This window comes from Anas platyrhynchos, chromosome 5, assembly GCF_047663525.1.
Source record: "Anas platyrhynchos isolate ZD024472 breed Pekin duck chromosome 5, IASCAAS_PekinDuck_T2T, whole genome shotgun sequence".
NCBI lineage: Eukaryota > Metazoa > Chordata > Aves > Anseriformes > Anatidae > Anas > Anas platyrhynchos.
This window is the reverse complement of record NC_092591.1, coordinates 26,481,222-26,494,238: the sequence shown is the minus strand read 5'-3', so window position 1 is coordinate 26,494,238 and position 13,017 is coordinate 26,481,222. Positions and strand designations below refer to the sequence as shown.

General features: G+C 45.8%; 1 protein-coding gene across 3 annotated transcripts in view; it reads right to left on the bottom strand.

Moving 5' to 3' along the window:
* BAZ1A (bromodomain adjacent to zinc finger domain 1A) overlaps positions 1 to 8,973 on the bottom strand; it is a 60,897-nt gene extending 51,924 nt beyond the window's left edge. For all 3 annotated transcript variants that reach the window (XM_038179820.2, XM_072038491.1, XM_072038490.1), the window contains exons 1-3: positions 8,702 to 8,973; positions 7,865 to 8,015; positions 630 to 908 (exon numbers count right to left, since the gene is read on the bottom strand). In XM_038179820.2, coding sequence (XP_038035748.1) covers positions 630 to 908; positions 7,865 to 7,977 — 392 coding nt within the window. In that variant the 5' untranslated portion in view covers positions 7,978 to 8,015; positions 8,702 to 8,973. The remainder of the gene's footprint in view (positions 1 to 629; positions 909 to 7,864; positions 8,016 to 8,701) is intronic.
* Between the last annotated feature and the right edge of the window lie 4,044 nt (positions 8,974 to 13,017).

Here is a 13,017-nt window from a genome sequence, read left to right as displayed (position 1 = left end):
CATTAACCCTGAGGGAAGCAGAATTGCAGATAACCTCCTATTACAAATATTTTACAGTTAATTCCTAACTTTTCTGAGAATATATTTCTAATTTTAGTTACCACCTAGAAATCAAAAACCCAACTTTAATCAATTCTTTAAGTTTTCTATAGTTTAGCCACTCTGGGTACACAGCACACCCCTTATGTAATTGTATCTGGATGATTTCATCAAAACTTCCATATGAATTCTAATTCATAGCTTCCCCAAGTTCCTAATTAGATCTCAATCTAGGAGCAGCCCACCTTTTTTCCACAGAAGAGCCGAGAGACTGCCATTCCTTTGCAAATCCACCACTGGGACTGGAAGACTGCTGCGTCAAGACCCAAGAGAACCCTCCTGCCCCCACAGCTACTTCTATGCTAAGGAATGAGAAACCAAGCCCAGCAACACAATCCTACTCTTAATTAAAAGAGTTAGGAGCAGTAACAGTATCGCTAACTTAAGTATCACACCTGATTTCTGTTATGTTTTATGAAGTTTATTTTCCTGGTTTTTGGTTTAAAAGTACACATACACAAAAGGGTGCACACCAACCCAAATGAAACACAGATATATATATTTAAGTACACACACACACACACACTTACCTTGCACCATTATTTCTAACTACTTCCACCATTTCACCAACAAAATACCGGTCCTTGACATAAGCAAAGATTTCATCACAGATCTCATGAAGTCGTGAGCGATGGGTAAGGGTGGCCAAGTAGAGAACTGGAATGATGAGTGCCTCTGGAAAACTCTGTAGATTATGTCTGGCTTTCTTCTCTGATTCCAGTGCTTCCTGATATGTGAGTCCTGGTTTACCTGTGACAGCACAACTCCATACGAGGCTGTTACACAGGATGGTGCGTTCAAAAAAGTCACTGAAAAGAAGGGGGAGAGGGGAGAGAGAAAGAAAATAATTACATTCTAACATCATGTTCAACATGGTCACATTTAACATAGCAGCAACTTTTTCTTTCAAGCTTGAAGTTCAAAGACAGCTCTACTCCTCTACAGGTTGCAGACACAACCAAAGGTTATTTATCACTTAAGCCATGGCTGGGTAAATTGTTACTGTAAAACCAAGGTCTCCTCGCACTACAGAGTGCAGGCAGAGAGCATCAAGACCTACAAGTGCTGTAAACACAAACACACAAGAATAATCACACAGTTTAATGTGTCATAGCCTTGCTGCATCCCCTGTATTTCCTCACATATTTGCAGGAGGAGGGTCTAAAGTTGTATAAACACAGAACAACCTTAAGATCACACAAACATGTTGAAACTTGAGTAAGTTTCAGATTTGGAGTGCCCCAGCTCACAAATGAAAAGATGGAGTGGTAAAAAAAAAATAATGTCAAGTACTTCTCTAAATAGTTTTTATTCCTTCACTGTTTGTACTGCTCTTAGAAAAAGCATTGAACCATTTTTTTCCATACAGATTCTTCTCCTCCTTTGTTCCATCAGCAAATATTGATTCTCTTCCTTCCCTGTATTTCCAATTAATGCTAAAATTACAGCATTGCTATTGCTTACTTACTGGTTATTACACTGGGATCGAGAAAGAAGGGCTTTCATTAGTCAATAGCTGTCGATTTTTGACAGATATCAGAAACACAGTGATTTGTTAAAACACTTTCTAGATGATATAGATAAGGTAGCCACTCAGAGAACCACGTTAATACGTATCACATACTACAAATCAGTGATCTGACAGCAGAACAATGTTTCAGTGGACCCAGCGTAGGCATTTATTTGCCTTTTCCAACTCTTAACAGAGTAGTATTTGTAGGTATGCAACATGACAAATTTGGGGGTTTTTGCCTTGTATCAGTCTAACATAGCTGTTTCGAGGCAGACACAATACCTACAGAGTGTTGCATGCTACTTGAGACCCTTACGCTGAAGTTTCATTTCTTTAAGAAAAGTTACACAGCGCAGTGTTGCCGTTTTTATAGGGATGGAACTGCTCAAATCATTTCTCCTAATGGGGTTAAAGAGCTGTACAGTTCACACTTCAGTTTATTGCAGGCTCCCTGCAAACTCAAGCCCACAAACGTACACCAGTCACACCGATGATAACATTCACTGCAGCTGGACAGACGCAGCAATAACCGTTTGGAAATGAAAATGGAAATTCCAGATTAAGGACAATAGAGGGTCCTGGCTCAGATAATCCTTTCTGTGCAAGCAGAGGATTCCTCTGAGTGAAAGAAAGATGCTTTAGGAAGAACATCAGCTGTGACAAGAAGGGAATTAGGACAGAAGAGGAAATACACATTATATGAATAATATCTAACAACTACAAAGTTACAGAATTTTTGTATCATTTGTGTGTAACTCATACATCTGACAACACCTGTTATAAAGAATAACTTCAATTTGCCTACTCTAAACAAGAAATGGAGAACAAAGGAGAGAGAAGGAGATGGATTGTTCTTCGATACATGAAGAACGGCTGGCAGGCAGTCTGCCTGTGGATAGGACAGAACGCTGCCTGTTTGCTGCTGTCAACCAGATTGGATCCAAACAGGTATTAGCACAAAATAAACAAATGAGTAGCAATAAAGCACAGAACAGTTACTGAAACGTTTAAAAAACAGGTTAGATAAGGAGGAATTGACAGATTTTTAAGAAAAGGTAATGAAATAGACCTGAAGGAATTGTGTGCTGTTTATTTCTGCCCTGCATTTTACTACCTCTATATGAAATTCGTGATACCTTGAAGTAGCCTTGCTGACTTCAGTGGATGAAGTTATATATTTACTAAAGTCTTCGCACTGCTGTCTCTCTACATACACTTCTGTTTCTCACTTACCAAAGAGGTTCCCAATAATTACCTTCAGCCAGGAAGCACAAAAGCAATCTAAGACTTATTCAAAAACCCATCAGCACATAGTTTTCAGAAATTACTGAGGAAAAGAGAGCGTGCACACAGAGGCAGGGAGAGCCGGAGGCTGACGGTGCCTTTAAGGACTGCTCTCCGTGAGGGGACACTGCGGACTCGGACTATTTAAAGCAGCAACATTGAACTTCTTTAAAAAAAAAAAAAAATCCACACACAAAAAAAAACACCTTCTGAAGTCTCTTTTCCCATGATTACCTCAAACACAAAATTCTAAGATTACTTGAACTGAAACATATTTGAGGAAAACATTTTTCCATTTGCATACAATGCTTTGTGTATCTAGTTTCATTGCAGCTCATTTCCTCTTTTGTTTTGTGTGGATTTTTCCCCCGTAAAGTCAAAGGGAAGAAAAAATTTGTACCAAAAAAAAAAAATTTGCTTTCAGTTTTGAAGGCGTTATTTGTCTGTAGCTAGTCATTACACAGAGCACATCAAAACCATCTGTGGCTTAGTCTGTTAACACAGTTTTATTGCAATGTTTTAATGATCTCACTTTAACTCAGTTTGAGAGAGAGGAAGAAAAAAAAGAAATCACAACAGCACGGCAGCAGATTTTATTTGTAGCACTCCTCCTTTCCCTGTCTCTGTGGTACGTTTCGGTTATCACAAGAAGATTTCCAGAGCACACACACACAGCAGCTACCAAAACAACAGCCCAGCAGCAGCGCTGTACTTTCTCCTCCCGGAAAGAGCAGCCATACACTTGATCATATTCCACGCCAGATTCAAATTCACAAAAGCAAGTGCATCTGCTGCCACGTCATACCTAAAGCCCTATCGACGTCCTTATCTAGGGATTACAGCCTGTGGGGCTTTCTCGCTGTTCCAAGACCCGTGCAACTGCCTACAACATGGTTCTCACGAGACACGAGGGCTCGTACAAGCGCTCAAAGATCACCCACGAGGCCCCACCAGGCCCAAGGTGCCCATGTTGCACCCTGCTGCAGGCCACCGAGTAAATAATGCTGACTTCTCAGCTGGGCATCTTTTTACACATATGTTATAGAGATAGTTTGCCACGCAAGGTAAGCTAAACTGCAAAGTGATCAGCAATCATTGAGCAGTTTAGTGCCGCTGCTTGGTAAGTATTTGACAGGAGGCAGTTCATTAGGAGAAGGAAATAATTGTGGAAATAGATTACTTGCAGTTTATATCCATTGCAAGTGCAGTAAGCAGAGAAAAAGAAAGAAATAAATCAACCAAGCCTAGCAGCAATAGGTAGCTTGTGCTTGAACTAACCAAGTATTGCCACTGAGTCTAAGTTCTACTGTATTTTTAGTATTTCAAGCATGTGCTTGTTACAAACCATTTACTTTCATTCATTTTTATTTATTTTTTTTAAGCATGTATTAAAAACAAGTCGGGAGAGGGCTCGTTCTCGTTTAAACAGAAGAATAGTCTGGAGAATGTAAAAACGGAGAAGGTTATGCGAGATCTAAGAGAGAGTAAAAACAAAATCTATTTAATGGCTAATTTGTAGACAATATAAGTTTTAATCATGAAACCCATTAAATCTAACATGTAATCTATATAGGCTATGGTATCAGGATATTCACAGAAGAACTTTGCCATCCAGTACATGGCAAACAGGGGTGTTCATGTACTCTACCTGTTTCCAGAAGTGGCCAACACTACATACTACAAAGCAACATACAAAATAAAATGTAAGAAAAAGACACTTACTCCTTAAGGCTTACAGATTAATTACACACTAAGAAACATACTTCCAATTTATGGGCTTATCTTCAACAAAATAGAAGAGTCCACCTAATTAAACTAAGGATACTTTAAAAAGACTTTTAAAGAGACCTCTTCCTTACTTTTACTTATAGTCCCATAGGCCAATCTATAAGTAACATTTTAGTAGGTTTTGAAGATACAAAACTCCTTCCACCCACTAAGTCCCTATGTTTTAGAATGAGAAACATTCCTTCCGCTGTCTCTCTACTACTTTACTCTCTTAGCTCTATGAAATCCTCTCTTTAAATCAATGGCCTCTTAAATGGGAAAAAATAAATGAGGCTGTCTTCATGAGCAACACTTCCCATAGTTTCCAAAGCGAGGTGAAAAAGACTAGCAACTACATCCCACTTTTTTAATGTGCGCCCCCTTACTTGCTTTTCCATCTACTACGCTTCCAGCTCCAGACACTCTTTTGTTGATTTATCCCCTGATCCATCCCCCAATCAGGATGGCAATTAAGCATTAAAAACATCAGTTCCCTTAGCTCCTCATAAGTACAACTGAACTTTGCTACCTCACTGTGCCCCCTTTTAAAGGATTACAAAATTATGTGATAGTATTTCAGATCAGAAAGGAAATGCATTCTTAACAGGAAAGTCACTTTACAAAATGCTAGTCTTGCCAAATTCTCCTTGCGTTAGTATGAGTTTTTATGGAGAGAAGAATACAATGTGTGATTCGTACTCATCTCTGCTAGTGCTGCTGTGAGCATGAAAGAAGCTTTTCAATGTTCTAAATTTGTACTCTTAAAAAAACAGCTTAAGTGCTAGTGGTTTGTAGTAATTAAAAGCATACATATATATTTGAGGAGGTGGGGGTGAATTCAGGTTACCATGCGTATCATACAGCCTGTTTGATCTAGTCAGATTCTGAAATCTTTAAATTTCCCCCTTCAAAAAAAAAAAAAAAATCCAGTTACTATGGCAAAAGTAGATGCAGGAAGGACCGATGTGGACAACAGTTTTCTTTCATGAAAGAACTAATACATTTTTTTAAAAGTGGGCCCTCCCTATCATTAACCTAATTGCCCTTGTTTAGACAAAGAAAAGGGAAGTGCTCTCAGAGGACAGCAGCTATTTGAAGCATCGCTTTGCAAGTAGGAAGAGCTGCAACCAGGAGGACGGAACAGCATCTGTAAAACTTGCCAAAAGGTGACCCAACGTTCTTCAGCAGATTAGATTATTGCGGGTTGTTTGTGGTGTAAACAAATACAGTTGTGCCAAAAGAACATGCCACGTAAAAAACGCTAAGCTTGTCAATCAAAGCACCAATTTTATCCAAGGTAGAGAAGTGCCGAATACCAGGGAAAATAGAAAAGTGAAAGAGAAAAAAACAAGCAGGGATGAAATTTCTGCGGGAAAGGCAACGGTATTTTCCCCAAATACCATATCCTAGCCCTGACCTCTGAGCTAACCACCCACTGGCATGTGTAGGGATAGCCTGTGTGAACACAAGCCTAAATTCATCCCTTAATTCACGAAGTTGGGTTACATACGGAATTTGGTCTTTCATGCTTTTTCTTAATGGCAACATCCTCGCAGTGTAAATAAGTCTGATTTAAAAAAAGATACCTTTCATGCTAAAATTTACTCAAAACTATATATACCTGAAGCACATTTCAGAGGTGTCAACAAACACTAGAGTCATCTAATTACGTGATAATAATAATTGTAACCAGAAAAGCAGCTTTCAAAATATTAGGAGCTGGGGGAGGGGGCCTCCATTCCTACAGAAACAGGAGGCTGTCAGCTCTCGCTTGTTACCTCCTCACACGCCCTATAATGAAAACACTCGGAAGAAAATTCCCAACGAAACATTCAACGCCCCTCTCCCCCCACACACACAGCGCATTGCCCAGGAAACAGCGAGGCATTACCCTCCGGAGTTACCTAATCCAACTTCTTCACGATTTTATTAGGTGAAGTGTATTTGAGTCGGAAAAACAAGCCTAAACATGAAAAAGATCTAGGTGTGCTCTCATTCCATATGCTGCGAATGAAAAGTATTTCAGATACAAATCTCATTAGTCTACACGTCTTTTTTTTTTTTTTCTTTTATTATTATATATATCAAATGAGCTTGGATTTGGGGGATTTTGTAGGCGGGGACGGTGCTGGATGAGGCTGCGGGTCCGGAGACACGCATGCAGCAGCGTTAGCGAGCCGTCCCAGTACTTTCCGTCCATTGTTCTCTCAAGCACTCAAGTCCCTGACACTAACTTAGGGACTACCCCTGCCTTCCCTCCACCGCGCCGCCTTAACGGCGCTTGCACAATCTCCACCGGGCTTTTCACCGCACGAGGAAAAAAAAAAAAAAAAAAAGAATAAGAAGAGGGGGCCGTGACGGGACAGGTGTCCCTCCCGGGGCCGGCTTCCAGCCCCGGGCGCTCCCCTTGCTGTGAGGGCGCCGGGCCGGGCTGTGCGCCCCGCGGACAGGTGCAGCGCCCCGCGGCCCTCCCGAGCCCCTTCCAGCCGGGCCGGGCAGCGGCTCCCGGGCCCGCGGAGGGCGGAGCGAGGGCGGCCATGGGCGGCGCGGCGGCTCTGACACCCCGGCCCGGCCCGGCGGGGGGTTGGGGGGAGGCCGCCGGGTACAAGGGGTCCAGCGCGGCGGCCGGGGGCCGGCCGGGAGCTCCCCCAACAGTGGTGGCCGCCGGGCCCCTCACGCAGGGGCGGCCGCCGCCGTTGTGCGGCCCGGGCCCGGCCCGGCGGCCGTTGGCGGCGCGTCCCGGCCTAGCGACATGCGGCGGGGCCGGGGCAGGGGCCGGGGCCGGGGCTCGCAGCGCCCGCCGCAACTTTCACTTCCCCGCGGGGGTGCGCGGCAGCCGGCGCCCCCTGCCCCGAGGCGGCGGCAGCAGCAGCAGGAGGAGGAGGAGGAGGAGGGGGCCGGCGGGATCCCCCCGCCAGCAGGGGAAGGCGGGCAGGGATTCCCCCTGCCCAGGCCGGGAGATCCGCCCTCTCCCCCCACCCCTCGGTGGGGCACGGGCTCGGCGCCAGCCTCCCCCCCCCCCCTCCGAGCCGCCGCCGCCGCCTCCCCTCCGCCCCGCCGGGCTCCCCGCGGCGCTGCCGGGGAATCCCCCGGCCGCCTCCCCCCGCCTCCCCGCCCAGGTGTCAGCCGTTGGGGGCTGCAACCGCTCCTGCCCCGCGGAAAGGCCGTGGGGGGGGGTTGGGGGGGGTGTCCGCGGCTTACTCGTAGTCCCTGAAGATCTCGTTGGTGACCCTGCAGTGGAAGACGCGCTCGTCCGGCCGCAGGTCGGCGGGGGGCTTCTCCCTCACGAAGGGCTTGCGGTGCAGCAGCGGCATCGCCCCGCTCCGTCGTCTCCTTCCTGCCCCGGGACCCGCTTCGAACCGGAGAGGAGGCGGGGGGGGGGGGGGGGGGGAGGGGGGTGAGAAGAAGAAGCAGAAGAAAAAAAAAAAAAGAAAAAACACACGGAGGGAAGGCGGGCAGTGAGTGCGGGCGGGCGGCGGCGCCCCCGGCCCGGGGAGGAGGGAGCGGGCCCGGCGTGTCCCTCCCCCCGGGGGGGCCGGGGAAGGAGCGGCGGAGCGCGGCGGGCTCGGGCGGCGGCAGCCTTTTGTGTGCCTGACACGCCGCTGCCTGCCTGGGACTGCGCGGGGAGCGAGCGGCGGCTCCTTCCTCCCCCGCCTCCTCCCGCAGCCTCACAATGGGGCCATGACGCCGAGCGCCGGGCGGGGGCGGCGCCCCCCCGGCCCACCCCGGCCGCGGCCCCGGCCCCGGCCGCACACAACGTGCTCGCCGCGGGGATACCCCGGCCCCGGCCGCCGCGCTTTGTCTCCGCCGCCCCCCCCCCACGGGTCCCCCCTTCCCCGCCTCCGAGCCGCGCACGCCGGCCCGGCCACCAACTTCCACTCCTCCTCCTGCCGCCCGCCGCCGCTCATCGCCCTCCTTCGCTTCCTGCCGGCCCGCTGCCCTAGCGGGGTCCTGGCCCCGGCTCGGGGGGGGCTCCCCGCCCTCCATCCCCGCCACTCCGGGGGCACCCCGGGGCTCCGCTGCCCCCCTGCCGCCTACCTGGTGCTGCCCCGAGCCGCCCCGGGGTGCGAAACGCGGCGCCCTCCGCTCGTCCCTGCTCGCTGCCCCCCCCCGGCCCGGCTCCCGGGAAGTTTTTGATCTACTTCGCCGAGCCCTCAATCAGGAAGAGCGGCGGGGAGGAGCCTTCCACTTCTCTCCCCTACATCTTTATTGGCCGCTCGGTGCCTTCCAGCGTGTGTCACACAGGAAGACAGCGAGCTACATTATTAATTAATGGCTGAGAGGGCTCATCCTCCATTTTCGAATTATCAGCCTGCGATCTGCGGCGCGCACAGGGAGGGAGGGAGGGAAGGGAGGGGGGGGAGGCCCGGCCGGCCGGGCTGCGCTGAGGCGGCGGCACCCGGGGCACCGGCACCCGGGCACCGGAGCCCGCTGCCCCCGCCAGGGGCCGGGCTGCGGGTCCCGAGGGGCTCCCCCCAGCCCGGGCCGGCCCCGAGGGCAGGGCTGTGCCCTCGGCCAGGTTGCGAACATGTCAGACGGGGCCCTGCGCGCCGCTGCCTCGCTGCCCCCCCTCGGGGGAATCGCCAGGACATTGTTCTGCCGCTCGGCTCATTTTTCCCCGCTTTTCTTAGGGCTTAGCCCGGCGCGCTCAGGGTGCCGTGGGTGATGAAGAGCGGGGTGTTAAGCTAATGGTGATCTCCGGAGTGGCAGCCGGCTCACAGACGTAAAAACACAGGAGGAGGTCCACGTCCATCGCAGCTCAGCACTGCCAGGTCCCGAGCGTACACGAAAACCGACTGCACGGTTGTAAAAACCCCACAGGAGCGCTTAGGTGACTGGTATCTGAAGGCTGACACCCAGGTACAGGGTTACAACCTGAAATTGTGCTCGGGCAAATGAAGATCCTGTGCTGTTTCCTGCACCTGTGCATAGGTTGTTTTTCATTAGCACTGCAAGCGAGGGCAACGAGCAGCACTGCGGCAGCCCGGATGACTAAAACCTAGAAGAATGTTTACACTCCAATTCGTGAATTACTTTGTTTAAAAAGTGATCAGGTCTTAATCAAAAGCACCGAGAAATGCCAGTGCTGCCTTCTAGTTCAGTTTACAAAATCTGAAGGTTGAACTACAAAACAGGTTACCTCTGAGTCCTCCCAACTTATTTTCAGTTGCCAGTTGGCTTCACTTTCAGTTTTTAATTAATTTCTACCAAAGGGCACGAGTGCAACTCCAGCTAATGCACTTTTAATGCCTCTAACATTTCATAAATTTTAGGTTTGCATCAAAACCGTACAGTTTGCCACGGTTATGACATTTAGTGTTGGCAATTCTTACGATTACAGTGAGATTTTGCAACCCTTAGCTTTGTTTTAAGCTCTGGCTCTTCAGTAGATGTGATTAAATTGGAGCCTCAGCTTCCCCTACAAATAATTATATTTCTAAATCTCACGTTTGAGAGAAGAGCCTGAATATGTGATCTCAAAAGGCTCACAAATTAGAAGGGAAATAAAAGTTTTGAGTTTATAATTTTTGTAAATCTTATTATTTCTAAGCCACTACCATGATATTTGGGAGCATGGCTGCTTGTGTGCGTGTGTGTGTGCTTGGACTGTCAGCACAGCATTATTTCAGAATTAGTTGGTATCCATGAAAAATGCATGAGTTGATAGAACTGTGACATCAAAAGCAAATCCCCTTTTCCTTTTTGCTCTCTCTTGCCCTCTTTCTCTTTTCTTCTCACCTTTTCCTCCCTCTCTTGTTCTTCCCCCCTCATTATTCCCTCAGTGATTTTTCCAGTGAACAGATCCTCACTAAGTAATAGGGCTGTGCTAGGGTTTGATATTCTTAGGATACAGAGGAGCAGTTCAGTTTTCACCTCTGAATCCAGCTCTGTTCTTTAAAATCCACTAATTCAGACTCTGATTCTGCTCCCAGTAAGGTCAGCAGGAACTAGGATATTTTTTTTTACAACACAGGATAACATCTACCAAGGAGACATTGAGATTTCAGTAGAAATTAATTCTGAGAAATCTGAAAAATGTTCCTTTCATGGGAATATTTCTTGTGTTTTTACACTGTATTCAATTTTTGTACTAATTTGGGTTGGATTTTTTTTAGGACATCACTGAAAGTACGGTTTTGACTCAAGACACAAGAACAGGGTTGTTGATGTGGATTTTACCACAAAAGGGCAAAAAAAAATAAGTTGGTTTGTTTTTAAAAGATGTTGTTGTACACTAACAGCTATACTAGATGGAGTCCCTTTGCCAGTGAGCGAGGCTGCAGTTCTCATTCATAGAACTTGAAAAATAGTTGTACTGGGAAGATAAAAACTTAAAAAATCCTAGGTCTCTACGCTTTACAGCAGTAGGACAATTTTCTAGGGACAGTGCTGGCAAATCCCCCAGCTGGTCCTTCAAAGCTCCCCACAATTTTGCTAGTTTTTTATTTCTTTTCACTTGCTATATCACAGATTTGTTTTTCTCCTCGTCTTATTCTATTTCTTCCTGTCGTTAAGCCACCAAGAACTGATTTACACAGAGATACTCCAAAATACCTGTTCCCATCAACCGTTACCAAATAGTTCCATATGTGACTCTTGTTATTCTGGAACAAGTGCAACACATGGAATTGTTTTAGTATAGTCTTACCACTTTAAATTGACACCTGACTTTATATTGGAGTAACTAATATTTAGCCAAATCATATACTTGGAGCCATGCAAAAATAAAACTTTGACCCAACCTGTTTTACCTGTAGTATCACACAACTGGGAGAGTTTTATCCTCAGAGTCTGTTTAGCCACTTGCTTTGTAATAATTTAGTTTGGAATTTTTTAGCACATCACTTATAGTTTTGATTCATTTTGTTCATCTTTTTTTGTTCATCTTCTTCCCCAAAGTTGCCACTTTGTTCTTTCAGGTTTTGGCTGAAGCCAGAAAAAAGATAAAATAAAAAAATAAAAAATTAATTGGACTCACTTCTTCATATAGAATTTCACTGGACTTCAAAAGAGACTTTAGGCTCTCAACTCTATTTGTTGTAAAAAACGTGTTTGAAAAGATAAACTTGAAAAATGAGCATATTTGTTGAAGTGATATATTACTGGTGAGTTGTTCAGTCAAACGACATAGTTATAATATCAACAATCTCTATATTTTTCTGCATTGACAAGTGTGTAAAAAAGAAGAAAACTGTAACATATACTTGAGCATCATCTCAGTTTTAATGCACTGAATAGATTTTCTTGGGATAGCAGCACCCTTTTTCTTTCCAAATGCAGTTTTGTAAATCCTTCCTTTCCATAACACAAGCAAACCATAGATCACTTTTTTAAAGCTTCAGGCACCCAGCAAAAGCACCTTATTTATCTGATTGTGCGTTTTACAACACACTGATACAGCTTCTTTCACCTTTTGCCCTTTCTCCACCACCTTGCTGAGCATTTACTCTTTTGATCATATATTTTTTTTTAGACTTTAAACTATGTGAGGAAAGACAATGTGCTGGTTTTATCAATACACTCCAGCTGTGTGTAACAGTAACATTTGGTCTATTGTCTTTTACTGGCTGTAAGGAACTATGCTCAGTTTTTAATAACTTACTCGCTTATAAATAACATACTTCAGTCAAAAAAGGAAGAGATACGCAGACGATTCTTTACAACAGATCTCATTTTTCTTTCATTCTAGCTCAGTTGCATTTCAACATGTTTCTAAGGCACTTCTGTAATCACAAGGAAAGTAGGTTCCTTATTCTGCAGCTACTGGGTGCATTCAACGTGAGACACAAATAAAGGAGGAGATAAAGAATCAATTCCTATGGTCAGTGACTTTTTGGTATATTCACTTTTCTTTTCCTTTTTTTTTTTAGTTCCATAATAGTCTTAACACAGACATCACACTTATAGCAGAATAGAGGGCAATAAGTCATGACCAGAGTCTGCTCTGCCTATTGCCAAGTTTTGATACCTTAATATACACCAGGGCCCATCTCTCACCACAGCCCTCTGAGAGCAATGAGGTGTTTCTTACCAGAATTGTTCTACAGAAAGAGTTATTCCATGTTCTTTTGTTTTCATTTTTTTTTTCACAGCTTAGTAGGATTTAGAATATAGCTCTCACTACTTTTAGTGGATATTGCCTGCTTAATTCCCTTGCAGCTCCAGAAGTGAGGGGATACATTCCTTTAAGGTTTCCTTTAATCATTTCCTTTTTTTTTTTTTTTTTCTCAGAAAGGGCTATTAAAGGTATTTAGGCTGATAACCTTATACTAGTGGGGAGGAACTCTGACCTCATCTGCTTTGCAGCAACGACTGTGTATGATTGGCCTCCGACCTGATTACAAAATGATAAA